At 35.9% G+C, this 13,931-nt stretch overlaps 2 protein-coding genes and 1 pseudogene across 3 annotated transcripts; 2 read left to right on the forward strand and 1 right to left on the reverse strand.

The window, feature by feature from the left end:
• Window positions 1-1,639: 1,639 nt before the first annotated feature.
• On the forward strand, window positions 1,640-6,801 carry LOC111484877 (VIN3-like protein 2). Of its 2 annotated transcripts, none has more exons than XM_023131512.1 (5): window positions 1,640-1,870; window positions 1,948-2,030; window positions 3,104-3,776; window positions 4,754-5,073; window positions 5,374-6,801. In XM_023131512.1, the coding sequence occupies exons 2-5, from the start codon at window positions 2,006-2,008 to the stop codon at window positions 6,564-6,566; spliced, it is 2,211 nt and encodes a 736-aa protein (XP_022987280.1). In that variant the 5' UTR covers window positions 1,640-1,870; window positions 1,948-2,005; the 3' UTR covers window positions 6,567-6,801. The 2 variants fall into 2 exon arrangements, with proteins under 2 accessions (XP_022987280.1, XP_022987279.1); XM_023131511.1 differs by having other exon boundaries at window positions 1,963-2,030.
• A 127-nt stretch (window positions 6,802-6,928) lies between these two features.
• LOC111484879 lies at window positions 6,929-8,012 on the reverse strand (annotated as a pseudogene).
• A 1,505-nt stretch (window positions 8,013-9,517) lies between these two features.
• Window positions 9,518-12,688, forward strand: LOC111484878 (probable receptor-like serine/threonine-protein kinase At5g57670). The gene is made up of 7 exons (XM_023131513.1): window positions 9,518-9,969; window positions 10,083-10,337; window positions 10,435-10,592; window positions 10,694-10,773; window positions 10,858-10,993; window positions 11,356-11,505; window positions 12,311-12,688. The coding sequence occupies exons 1-7, from the start codon at window positions 9,537-9,539 to the stop codon at window positions 12,452-12,454; spliced, it is 1,356 nt and encodes a 451-aa protein (XP_022987281.1). The 5' UTR covers window positions 9,518-9,536; the 3' UTR covers window positions 12,455-12,688.
• Window positions 12,689-13,931: the final 1,243 nt, after the last annotated feature.

Below are 13,931 nucleotides of genomic sequence, written 5' to 3' on the forward strand. Positions count from 1 at the left end.
TGATCAATTATTAAATTTTTTTTATTTTTTTTTATTTTGTATGTAATAGGTATTTTGATTTTAGAAAGTGACTTTCGAATCTTTAAAACAATTTTATGTCTAACCCGTTTAATTTATTTTTTATTTTTATATAATTTTGTGTTTAATAGGTCATTAACAAAATTAATAATATGTTTTTTTTTTAAATATACATATCTTCTAAATTTTTTAGAATTCAAGTAAATATACATTTAAATTTTATATCTAGATAAATTATTAATTCATTTTTTACCAAATTAAAAGTTAAAAAACATATATTTAAAAAGTCACAAAGTAAAATGATAATTAACTTAATATTCTTTTTAATTGATGGACTTACAACATCACATGCCGCGCCGCCGTGCACCGTCCGACTTCTATATTACTTAATTAGGCTTAAAATTCAAGTAATTAATAATGTTAATGAAACCCAGGGGACAAGTTTCAGCCATTCCCACACTTGAGATCTAAAATTTACACTCATTTAAAATACTTTCTATCTACAGTTGATTTAATTTTTTTTTAAAATGTATATATTCGTCTGAAAGGCTAAAATATGATTCCGCATCATAAGCTCTATCCAAAAGTAATCCTTAAATTTTAAAATTGTATCTTTTTCAGTTAATTCATTTATTTTTAAAATAAATTAAATACAAAGATCATAAAAAAAAGGACAAGGATTAAGATTCATTTTTAACTTAGAATTTTGTCCTTATCATTATTTATATTATTATCTATAAAACCATCTTTTACACATTGGTTGTTAGTCGATATACACGAATAATAGTATTTCAAATAATGTCACGTTAACCTTTCAATTTTAATAAAAATGTCATGTCAAGTTTTATTAATTAGTTTAATGGAATTACTTTTTTAATAAAAAGAAAAATTAAAAAAAATGTTTTTATATGTTGTTAGGAGTTGTAGCCCAATATTCTTTAATATGTATGTGAAGGAATAATGGGTAAGATGGAAAATAATGAAAAGACAATTAAAAGTGTTTGATTTGGAATAAAATAAAATAATAAAAAAAAAGAGCGGAAAATGTTTTTATTTATGTAAAATTATTACATGTCATAACATCAATAAACCTACCAACTATAATAACTATAATGGTTGGTCCAATAAGAGTGGCACTGTCACAGGCCAATTATAGGCAGCTAGGCATGGCATGGGGAGCACTATCATTCACCAAACCCCATTTTTATTTTATAAAAAAATTAATTAATGAATTAAATCTTCATTATTCTTATTATTCTTTTAAATGTGTGTACGTGACATTAAGATATCTACTTTTATTAGGTCGAAATCACTATAAAACTACAAAATTATTTTATTTGACTTCTATGGTTGTGTTGTTTTATTTGCCATATTTAAACTATAATTAATCAATTAATTTATTGATAATAAAGAAAAAGATAATGGAGTCTTTAAAAATAATAAAAATCTGATAGGCTGTTTTGTTGAAGACATTTGAAATTTTAATTTAATTTTATAATTTTTGAAATGGCGTGCTTAATCGGATAAAGTTTATAAAGCATAAAATATAATTATTAAAATAAGAAGANAAAAAGAAAAAAAAAAAAAAAAAAAAAAAAAAAAAAGGAAAAAAATCATGCAGCCGCATTTGTAATGGAGAGAGAGCGGCTATACTATTCTTCATTCATTTGATTTGATCGAATCAGAGTCTCTTCCCCAACGCTTCGACGCGACAGGTGGGCGAAATTCTTTGCTTTTCCCTCTTTCTCTCTCAAAATCTCTCAACTTCGTATCCTATCCTCCACCAATCTCTGCAAATTTCCTCCCAATCCATGGATTCCTTCATCCACCTTCAATTTCCTGCTGTTTCTTGGTACTCTTTTCCCTTCTCTCCTTCATCATCCATTTCTCTTATTTTTCTCCGCTTCCACGGTTTTATCATCCTTCCAGATTTCATGCTTGCAGGTTCCTATTTGTTCGCTTTTGGTGGTAATGTCGTGGATTCATTATGGCTTCCGATTCTTCATCTGAGGGTAATCCGCCTAATCCATTTCGTTTTTGAGTCTTTCATTTCCTTCTCCCCCTCCACATCGGGGTTTCTTTATTAAATTATCTTTCTACTAGTCTTGAACTTGGATTCTTAATTTTACCTTTTACTTCTGCTGATATCGTAATCTAATTTTTGTTGTTCTTCTTGATGGGCTTCCTTCCATGCCCCACCTGTAAATTGTGGTAGTGAGGTTTTAGTGGTTTTGGTTGAATTGGTTCCATCTACTTGTTTTACAGCATTGGTGTGGAACTTCAGAGACCACATTTAATAATGACGCTGCTCTTCAGAAATTTGTGCCGACCATTTTTTTTATTTCTTGAATTTATGGATTATAATTTAGTGTGTGTCGATAGCTGATGGGCGTTGCCTGGATGATCTCTTTGACAATCCTGTTCGAGTTTTCCAGTTCTGCTCATTCTTTACCCACTCGGGTCGTTGACAGTTGTGTGGATCGCATCCACGTCCAATTATTTGAGTACTCTTACTTCTTGGAAGATTAATTTGGCGAGCAGTCAATAATTGCATGAGAACTGTTCATTTTGTTTGATTGCACTGTTGATTTTCAATCACAGGAGGTCTTAGAAAGGATCCAAACTTCAAAGCTAAGGCTATATGGTAGTTCAAACGGGTTGTGTTTTGGACTCAACCTGACTCAATTCAACCATATAGTACTTAGGTTGGGTAGACTTCAGGTTGTTGTGAGTCATTTGTTCTTGTTTTTTTTTTTTTTTTTCTTTTTGTTGAAAAAATTGTAGTATTTTAAGGAATCATGTATATGTTTTATTTTACTGAAAATATTGATCCAAGGATTTGAAACAATTTTTTTCTGGAAGACGTTAGAATTGAAAAACCCTCCAAAGTTATTGAGTGGAAACTTAAATTTGAATCGGTATTGTTCACCCAAAATTAGTTTTACTAATCCATGATTGTTCATCTTATACGAAGTCAAACCCAATCTGATTCAACCCAAACAGGACGCCACCTGGTACCTTTTTGACGTTTGATTTTATGTTTTGTTTTAACTCTGACGTGCATCCTCGTGTATGTTGGTATTAGGAACTGCTCACGATCCATCAAGGTACAGTAAGATGAGTATGGAGGAGAAAAGGAATTTGGTCTATGAAATATCGGATCAGCCAAATGCTTCTGATCTGCTTCAGTCCTGGAGTCGTCATGAGATTTTAGAGATCCTATGTGCAGAGATGGGGAAAGAGAGGAAATATACTGGATTAACAAAACTGAAAATAATTGAGAACCTTCTGAAAATTGTTAGTGAAAAGAAATCAGGGTCATCTGAGGATGTAACAGATCTTGACAGTCAGTCTTCTCCCTGTGTTTATCCAAAGATTACCAAAAGGCAAAGAAAAATTGATCAGCCAGCACGCCCACCTGTTCCTGCAAACCATATTCCAATCAGTAACACTAGGAGCGACTCAAATATTGCAGTATACTGCAGAAATTCGGCATGCAAAGCTACCTTAAATCAAGAGGATAGATTTTGCAAGAGGTGTTCATGCTGCATTTGTTATCAGTATGATGATAATAAGGATCCTAGTCTATGGTTAAGTTGCAGCTCTGACCCACCATTTCAAGACACTTCATGTGGTATGTCATGCCATCTTGAATGTGCATTGAAGCATGAAAAATCTGGGATTTCTAGAGGACTGCGGGCTGGAATGGAAGGGACCTTTTGTTGTTTATCGTGTGGAAAAGTCAATGACTTGCTTGGGTAACTACCCTGATCTTTATATCTGGTTTTAAACTATTATCTTATATAAACGTTCATTGAATTTGAAAGTATTTTCAAAAGTATGCCTCTTATTTGAAACATCCTTTTTCTTTTAAAACATCGATTGATCTTTAGTCGGTGAATCGAGTAATGTAATTTACATGTTAACTGCCTTAGTTATTGCGTTGAAAGTGCAAAGCTATTGTTTTTTATTCATTCTAAAGCCGATACTGAAACTGCCATCGTATGAAGCTTTTGAAATCTATGCTGCTGTTATGATCAATCTAAAATTTAATATTTTTCCTCTTAATTTGTAGCAAAATTATTTGAAAGAGAACGGATTTGTAATTATGTAGGAAATTTATCAGAAAAGGTTTTATTTTCTCAAAAAAATTATTTTGATTGCTTCCCAATTAAAATACTTGAGGCAAGTGATTAGGTCTTTATGGATTGAATCAAATAGGACAGCAAACCTTCTGGGTTGTAAAGTTTGTTTGTTTGTTTTTATTTTTATATATTATTTAAAATTTGGACATGAGACCTTAAATTTGCAATGTCTATGGGTCTGGATAATGTCGTTCAAGTTCTAGACAAACTTCAGAGATCGAAGATGTTATGCTGTCCTTCTGCATCACTGTTGCAAAGGTGACACCGGTGCGGGGAGAAAGCAGCAGTGATGACATATTTCTTATCTGTCAAAATAAGAATATCAATGCAGAGCTAGGAGGATTAGGCTTTCGATCTTTCGGGATGGTGAATTGGAGTTATATAAACCTAAACTTCCCAATCTTTCAAAATTTATTCCTGAAAAGTTTTGGAATTCTATTAAATGTTGTAGTTCACGAGTTCACGAACTCTGTTCGAAGTCTTGCTACATCTCTGGATATTTCAATATCATCTTTTGCCGTACTGCATTTATCTCCCTTGAACATTTAGACTTTACTTTATCATGAATGACACAAAGATTGAACTTTTAGGTGTTGGAGAAAACAATTGATGAAGGCAAAGGAAACCAGAAGGGTGGATATACTGTGTTACCGCCTCTCTTTAAGCAAAAAGCTTTTGGTTGAAGTTGAAAAGTATCAAGACGTTCATCAGATTGTGGATGAGGCTATGAAGAAACTTGAAGCTGAAGTGGGTCCTTTGACTGGTGTACCGGTTGGTACGGGCAGGGGCATTGTTAACAGACTTTCTTCGGGACCAGAGGTTCAGAAACTCTGCACGTTAGCCATTGATACACTGGACTCCTTGCTCTCCACGAAGATCTTGCACCAATTGCCCAGTTCCATAACACAAGGTAATTTGTTTTATGTAAGGCTCCTAACTTCTTTTACTTATCTCAATTTTCTTTACTATGATTCTGGAATAGCCTCTTTATGGTCACCACCTTGTGTACCTGTGCAGCTGCACTGAAAGTAATTTTAGCATGTAAGATGATTTTTGAATTGATTTCTAATATATTTTACTTTCAGGTGCAACAGAACTAAAAAAAAATGTATTAGAAACGATCTTTGTGTTTTATTTGTAGTGTTCATTAAAAATTATTATTATTAAAAAAAAAAAAGTAACAGTAACCAGTCTTTTGTCACTATTGCAGATACTAATTTGGTTGGTAGAAACTTCGCAAGGTTCGAAGATGTTGATGCAACATACCTTACAGTGGTTGTGAGTACTGAGGATGTTTCATCTGGAAAAACTGCTGGTTACAGGATATGGCATCGAAAGGCATGCGAAATAGATTACCCTATGGAGCCAACTTGCACCTTGTCTCAACCCAATTTGAGGTCTGTCGTCCGAGGGCTGACCCCATCTTCAGAATATTATTTCAAAGCCATTTCCTTTGATGAGACAGGAGATTTGGGGATGTGTGAAGTTCAGGTCTCAACTGCTACTGCTCGGGAAGATAGCACAGACTGCTTAGTGACTGAAAGGTGTCAGAGTCCTGTGACCAACTTCAGTGAGCTCTCAAATCCATCTTCGGTAGAAGATGAAACTAACAATGTAGTACCTTGTAGCGACCAGACTGACAGTCGAACAGGGAGCTATCTTTCATATTGCAAGGATTCTAACAAGATCATGACGGCTAACCTGTCTAAGTATGCAATAAACTGCACCGATGTCAGTGGAAGGGGAACAGCAAAAGATTCTGTATCATTGTTGGATGAGGATCACGTTACAAGGAAAAGCTCCATGCTGCCTGATCCCAGTGTTTCAAAACTTGAAGACGGGCATTCCTCTGATGTCCATATCATTGAAGATACAAGCATCAATAACGGGTCAAATTCTGCTATTCAAGAAGGGACTAAATGTGCACCATTTGTTAGCAGCTCTGAAGCTGGATTGCCAGTTACTCCTTGCAAGATGGAAATACTCAAGGATGTTCTAGGAAGGAGTGGTCGATTGAAGTCTAGCGCCAAAGATCGAGAAACTGGGTTGGGAGGAGAGGAACGGCGACATGGCAAAACATCCAAGAAGAGAAGTGCTGAGAGGCAAGATGCTGATTGTGCAGCCAATGGTATCTCAGACAAGGATTTTGAGTATTATGTAAAATTGATTAGATGGCTAGAATGCGAGGGGCACATAGAGAAGAACTTCAGACAAAAATTCTTAACCTGGTACAGCTTGAGAGCCACAGCACAGGATATTAGGATTGTGAAGGCCTTTGTTGATAACTTCATTGAAGATCCATCAGCCCTTGCAGAGCAACTTGTGGATACCTTTTCAGAATGCATTTCAATCAAGAAAACATGTGCTGTGCCTGCTGGATTCTGCATGAAGCTTTGGCATTGATCATATCAGTGGTAGGAATTCTTTAGATACAATTCTTTCTTTTTCGATGTAAACTTATCATCAATTGAATTGGGCATCATCTGAGCTCCATTTAGCATTCTTATGCTTTTAACATACATGTCATCCACATTCCCCACTTTTAACATTTCGAACAGATTTGTAGCCGAGTATGATTTAACATTCTTACTTGTTCATGATCCCATTCAGTAATTAATTTATGAAACTTTTTTCTGGAGTTTTGACTGCCTTCTCAACATGATAATGATTCATTTAAAGGCAAGCTGTTTCATGTTCGCAACTGAGTCCGAGTTCTTAACATTGCTTGAATTGAGATAGAACGGCATTTTGAGGACTAATAAAGCTTCAAGGAAGAAAGCACAGTTCAATAATTCCTTATCAACCCCAGTAATTACATTTGTTTTCAAATTATAAGCGCTGCCAAGAAATTACAAACACCATAAGAAGACCATATGAGCAGAAAAACTAAATAAAAAATGAGAATTCATGTTACAATCCTCTTCCGCCGAACCCCCTTTCTCCTCGATCCACAGGGAATATAGGGAGGACCGGTGCAACAGTTCATCACCGAAGAACGGAGCAATAGACTAACCTGGGTGACCTAGCCAAATCAATTATCTACCGGGTCCGCTCAGCCGGCAACGGCCGGTTGAACCCGCCACGACGATTCATGTACTGCCTAGGCTGTCTCTTGGTCACTGCCCTAACGCCACTCACATCAGCACCGGCAACAGGCTTTCCCTTGGTCGAATCGAAACCCACGGGAATACCTAATTTCTTCATCATCTCAATTTCATCCTCATCAGCCATGGCCTCCTCCACTGATTCTCCGCCACCAACGCTATCTTTATTATTCTTTTGTTTGTGCTGCTCCTTCGCAATGCCTTCGACGAAGTCAGACACTGCTTTCTGCCGGTCCTTTTCATCGTCCGCAGTCAAATCCCGGCGATGACGCTTCCTAACATGATCCGGGGAGGGTGAGCGATGCCGGCGGCGAAGGGATCGATCCTCAGGGGTACGAGAAAGAGACCGCGACCGGTGCCGGTCCGGCGAGCGGGTGCGAGAGCGTGTGTGGCGGGATCTGGGGCGTTCAGGAGTATGAGACCTTTTACCCCTGCCGCGCTCCCGTTCATGGTCACGGTCGTCCTTCTCCCTACGCCGTTCCCGGTCCCGATCACGATCTTCTCGATCCCTACGCCGGTCACGTTCACGGTAGTCACGGTCTCGCTCCCGGTCTATATACCTGTCACGGTCCCGATCTTTATCTCTGTCGCGTCCTCTGTCTCGATCTCGTTCACGGTCGACCATGGTGGATTTGCAATCCCCGGTAGTAAGCTGAGAGTGAAGGACTTGCTATCGGATTAGGGGTTTAGCGATGAGAAGAAAAAGCCCCTGAGTTTCCCCAAAATTACAGAAGGACAACGTTATCTCTCTTGTGTTGGAATGTGGCCTCCACACAATTCGTGAAGAATGATTGGGCTATTGACTTTCTTTATCGGCTTCTCAATTGGGCTGTGTTGGAATGGGCCTCCACACAATTCGTGAAGAATGACTGGGCTATTGACTTTCTTTATGGGCTTTTCAATTGGGCTGTGTTTGAATGGGCCTCCACACAATTCTGAAGAATGATTGGGCATTGACTTTATTTGTGGGCTTCTTAATTGGGCTTTTAATTTGCTCAGACCAATGGGCCTTCAAGTTCCCCAGATCAGTTCGTTTGGGCCGAAACAATCCATCATACAAGTCCGCTAAAAATTAGAAAAAAAAAAATTGTATGCACGGCGAAAGCATGTGTACACGAAGAATGGGGAAAACTAGGGCAGCTCAACCCCTACCCCATCTCCACATGCATACTCTTTTCCTCCTCTTTCTTGGGACCAAACCCAATAAAAAAAACCTTTTTCAATACCAAAACTTTAGATTATTAGTTCATCACATCGTTTATCGGTAACATTTAACATTTTTTAAAAAATACTTATAATAATGTCAAGTTTTGAAGGTAATTACTGTTAGATTGCACGTTGGTCGAAGAGTAGAATGAAATATCTTTTAATAGAGTGTGGAAACCTCTTCTTAATAAACGCGTTTTAAAAATACTTAGGTTGGCAACGCTATGTAATGGACCAAAGTAAACGATATCTGCTAATAGTAGACTTGGGCCGAAAGAAGGTAAAGAAAGAAAACAAAAAGGATAAAGATTGCAATGAACTCGTGAAAAATTAGAAAGAAAAAAAGAGTTAGGTCACTTTCTTTTTTCTTTGTGTGTTTGAAATTAATTGTTGTTATACGCGATGCCTACTTTGTCTTTGTTGGTTGGTGATAATAAAAAAAAAAAAAAAAAAAAAAAAAAAAAAAAAAAAAAAAAAAAAAAAAAAAAAAAACATCCCTTTCTCTACCTTTCTGTCATCATTTATTAATTGTATATGATATATATATATATATATATATATATATATATATATATATTAATGTATTATTTCGTCTAGTTAATATTTAAATTAATTATAACTTAATTAATTAAAATATTATTTTAATATAATTTAATTGATTTAGATATATACTTTCCATATAAATTTCAGTTTATTAAATTGAGAATCATAGCAGGATAGGTTTAGTCTTAAATCCAAAAGCAGCCATACGATCTCATCATTATTAATGTATGCAAAATTAGCTTCTTTTTTTTTTTTTTTTTTTTTTTTTTTTTTTTTTTTTTTTTTTTTTTTTTTTTTTTTTTTTTTTTTTTTTTTTTTTTTTTTTTTTTTTTTTTTTTTTTTTTTTTTTTTTTTGTATCTATAAGAGTTTTAATTACACCTTAAATTTTGAATTTTGTTTAAGTTTATAAGTGTAAGATGTTCTTAAAGTAATACTAAATTGATCAGTACCATAATTAAGAACATGAAAGAAAAGAAAAAAAAAAGTGGGGGGAAGAACACAGGTGTAGCACAACAGACAATGGCAGTAATCTGTCTAAAAACCATGGAGAGTCCCACACGTACTCTCACACCCATTGTACTGTACGCTTCATCCACTGCCATACACCCACTCCTTCTTCTTCTTCTTCTTACATTCATTTTTTCTCAACCCCCACTTCTCCTTCTCTCTGTTTCAATCCTCTGTTCTTATTTTTTATTCTTCTTCTTCTTATTGTTGGTGATTTGCATGAGTTCGGACCATTCTCTTCCGACTCCGCAAAGAATGAAATACATTAGGAGCAACAGCTTCAGACGACTCTTCTCTCTCAAACGACGCAGTTTAGGAGACGAATCCTCGAACCCAGATGTCCCTGAGAACAGAGATTGCATTGTTCCTCATCATTCTCGAAGACCCTTTTGGAAATGCTTCTCTTATGAAGAGATTTTTGAAGCCACCGATGGATTGAGCTCAGGTACTGTAAAAACAAGACAAAAATAAAGAAGGGTTTCCCCCAGTTTTTGGTTTTTGTTCTTTTTTTTTCAATCTACATCGTATAAGGTCTCTGTTTTTCAATGTGGGTCTTAGATAACTTGGTCGGAAAAGGGGGCTATGCAGAGGTTTATAGAGGGATTTTAAGCGACGGTGAAGAAATTGCAGTGAAAAGACTCACGAAAACCTCCATTGACGAGAGGAAAGAAAAGGAGTTTCTTACTGAAATTGGAACCATAGGACATGTCCAACACCCAAATGTTCTGTCTCTTTTAGGTTGCTGCATTGACAATGGCCTTTATCTCATTTTCCGCTTCTCTTCCAGAGGCTCTGTGGCTTCTCTTCTCCATGGTAAACAATTTATTTGTTCTTTTGAACAACCCCATTTGAAAATTTTAGCTTCCCATTTGCCAAATGAGCTTCAATTTTGAAATTCCTGTTCTTGCAGATGACAATTTGAGTCCAATTGATTGGAAAACAAGGTACAAGATAGCGATTGGGACAGCCAGAGGCCTTCATTACTTGCACAAGGATTGCCAGAGGAGGATTATTCATAGAGACATTAAGTCTTCAAATATTCTTTTGACAGCAGATTTTGAACCTCTGGTTTGTCATTCTCATCCACTGTTCTTGTCTGAAATTTTCACAGCATTGTTTTCCTTTTCCTTGCATGAAATCACAGTGTTCTTGGGTTTTTGGTTTCATAGATTTCAGACTTTGGGTTGGCTAAATGGCTTCCAACCCAGTGGTCTCATCATTCAATTGCTCCTATTGAAGGAACCTTTGGGTAAATGGCAGCAACCTTTCACTTTTTTGGATCGAATTAACTAGAAAAGATAGTTCTTTATAAGAGGGTTTTGATCATCTGCAGGCACTTGGCTCCAGAATACTATATGCATGGAATTGTAGATGAGAAAACGGATGTTTTTGCTTTTGGAGTGTTTCTTTTAGAAGTAATCTCTGGAAGAAAGCCTGTTGATGGATCTCACCAAAGCTTACACAGCTGGGTATGCTAAATTATTTGATCAATGTGTATATATATATATATATATATATTATAAGTTCATCCTCAAGAAAGAACAATCATTTCCATGGCTTGTTTCTCTATCAAACTCTTTGATTCAATGAAGAAAATGGTAATTGGTTGGGAGTCTTTTCGAAGAATTCCCGTCTTTCTTTCTCTTTCGATTTTCGAACGTTTTCGCCTTTTGTTTTCGATAATAACCTTAAACTTTATTTTCTTGTTTTGTTTCTAAAATCAGTGGTAGGTTTATTTGGGAGTTAAAACTTAACCAAGTTGTTGATAAATTGACTTTTTGGCCATGTGGTTGTGCTGCTTTAATCATACACTAACTCTAAGCAAACACAGGCCAAACCGATATTGAATCGAGCAGAGTATGAAAAGCTGGTAGATCCACGACTTGGGGGTGCCTACGACGTTATGCAGCTGAAAAGATTTTCCCTTGCAGCTTCTCTATGCATTCGAGAATCTTCGTTGTGGCGACCCACCATGACCGAGGTACCTAACTCTATCCTTGCAAGATTAATCTATATATTTGCAAGCTTGCCTTTTTTGTATTATAGCCATAAAGCTTTCTAATCATGGCACCAAAATCATCATCAAATGAATCATCCTACTCTAGATAATGTCGAAATCCTTATGCTATTTCGTCCCGAACAAGAACTAGTTAGATGTTATGGATAGAATTTTTCTTTTGGACTCTTGAACTTAAGATTCTTATAGAGAATATTCTTCATTAACAGTAGTTTAGATGTTATGATCTTGAATGTCACAGTCCTCTCATTAGAAGTAGATAAATTGGATTCCTTGTAGTGATGATTTTGAGGAAATATGGATATGGCAATCACATGTGATTAATGTTGGCAACTAGCTTATTAAAAGAATGCTTAAAATCACATTAATGGAGGATCTGATCTTGACTTTCTCTTTCTAACTGTTCATTCATTTAGTGAATGTGATCTCCAAGCAGTCAAAAAAAAAAAAAAGGAGAAATGTAGTTTCGTCACGTGTGAAATAGCCCAAGCACACCGTTAGCATATATTGTCATTTTTGGATTTTTCCTTTCGGGTTTTCCCTCAAGGTTTTTAAAACGCGTATGCTAGGGAGAGGTTGCCACACCCTTATAAAAAATGTTTCGTTCACCTCCCCAACCGATGTGGGATCTCACAATATAGCTTCGAGATTTTCATACATGATATTAAATTACAACGCAAGAATAGTGGATTCAAATGTGACAACCCTTTTTATGGCTGTGCCAGCAAACATGAAGCTAAGCAGAATGGTCTGTTTTCGATATTGACAGGTACTCGACATTATGGAGGATCGGTATGTCGATACCGAGAGGTGGAAAATGCCAGAGGTAGAAGTAGAAGAGAAGGATGATTTCTGGGGCTTTGAGGAGTTGGAATATGAATGGGACAGCTCCTTCTCCATCCAGTCCCCATAATAATTCAATGTAGGGCAGAATTGAAGAGCCTTCAGAGCTTCAAGTTTGATTAAACAATGTCCAAACCACACAATAGAGAGTAAACTGTGTACATATTCAGGTAGATTGAACTGATAATAATGCAAATGTTCTGTAAAAAAAAAACATAATAATGATCCCCTGCACCATATTCTGCATATTCTGAATTTAGAAATGGTTAATTTTGACGAATCAACACCCCGACACAACTTGAACTCATTCATAGGTCGATCATTACGAGACTGAATGCCAGTAGGAATCTTTTGTTGTTAAATTTACTTGAAGCTTTTGAACCATCAGAAATGATTGAAAGGGATGGATGAAAACAGCAAACTTGTGGATGAAAATGTGGGCTGCCAGGCATTTAAATCTATAAGAATTCATCGGTGGGGTTCATGGAACAAGTGCATTTTTCATATCTCATGACCCAGAATTGTCGGCTGGGATTCTCAAAATTTTGAAAAAAAAGGAAAAAAAAGGTGATGTACTGTTATTCATGTGAGCAGGTTTAGGGCCCTACTTTACACAACTTGAGAATTGTAAATTTGTTTGCTTCTTCTTTTTTTAATCATTGCATAATATATTATAGCTTACCCCAAAATTAAAATAAATGTATAATATTATAACCAATGAAGATATAAAACCTGTCAGTTCAAGTTTCTTTATCAGTACTCCTCCATATTCTATGATTTGGTAAATTAATTAACATACTCATTCAATTATTGACCCATAACTAATGGTTATATCCTATGGAACTAACTTAATTATGGATTTTGAGCAACAATACAATAATTTCATCATGACACATATGATTTGAATTTTAGCTCATACTGATTTTCCTTGTTGGAATATATAATATAATTAAAATTAAATTGGGGTATCAAAATCAAAGCTGTTTTAAATCATCCTGTCAAAATTGGGAGTGAGATGGATGACCAAAATGTAGCTTATATATAGTGTGAAATTACATATTGGTTGGAGAAGGGAATGAAGGATCCTCTCTCTAACAGGTTCGTTTTAAAACCATGCAGCTAACGATGATACGCACCAGGCTAAATCGACTATATATGTTAGTGGTCCAGGTGGTGTGCGAGCAAGGACGCTGAACCCTAGTAGTACCCCTTTTGTGGAAATCTCTCCTAACAGACACATATGTTAAAACTATGAGCTAATGCGATTCATAACCGGTCAAAGCTATATAGAGAATTCTCACCTATATAAAATAAATAAATTTAAGATTATGGATGATAAAAAGATAATAATAATGAGAGGGGAAAAGGGATGAAAAGGCAATGGGTGGAGGAGGTGGGCATGAAAAGCATGGGAGTTGTTTAACCTAAAAAAGACTGGTTCAACGGCTACATACCAACATAAATGATAAAATAAACAGAGAATAGAGTTGCCTGAATTGGGGAAAATTCGTTTGTACAGAACTCGATGCAATTCAGTGTACTGAATT

This window comes from Cucurbita maxima, unplaced genomic scaffold (assembly GCF_002738345.1).
Source record: "Cucurbita maxima cultivar Rimu unplaced genomic scaffold, Cmax_1.0 Cma_Scf00010, whole genome shotgun sequence".
Lineage (NCBI taxonomy): Eukaryota > Viridiplantae > Streptophyta > Magnoliopsida > Cucurbitales > Cucurbitaceae > Cucurbita > Cucurbita maxima.

Excerpts from the sequence above, each read along its gene's own strand:
- LOC111484877 (XM_023131512.1), top strand. The coding sequence starts at position 2,006 with ATGGCTTCCGATTCTTCATCTGAGG. Across the intron at positions 2,031-3,103 it reads TTCCGATTCTTCATCTGAGG|GAACTGCTCACGATCCATCA; the intron begins GTAATCCGCCTA and ends TGTTGGTATTAG. Across the intron at positions 5,074-5,373 it reads GCCCAGTTCCATAACACAAG|ATACTAATTTGGTTGGTAGA; the intron begins GTAATTTGTTTT and ends TCACTATTGCAG.
- LOC111484878 (XM_023131513.1), top strand. The coding sequence starts at position 9,537 with ATGGCAGTAATCTGTCTAAAAACCATGGAGAGTCCCACACGTACTCTC. Across the intron at positions 9,970-10,082 it reads CACCGATGGATTGAGCTCAG|ATAACTTGGTCGGAAAAGGG; the intron begins GTACTGTAAAAA and ends TGTGGGTCTTAG. Across the intron at positions 10,593-10,693 it reads CAGCAGATTTTGAACCTCTG|ATTTCAGACTTTGGGTTGGC; the intron begins GTTTGTCATTCT and ends TTGGTTTCATAG.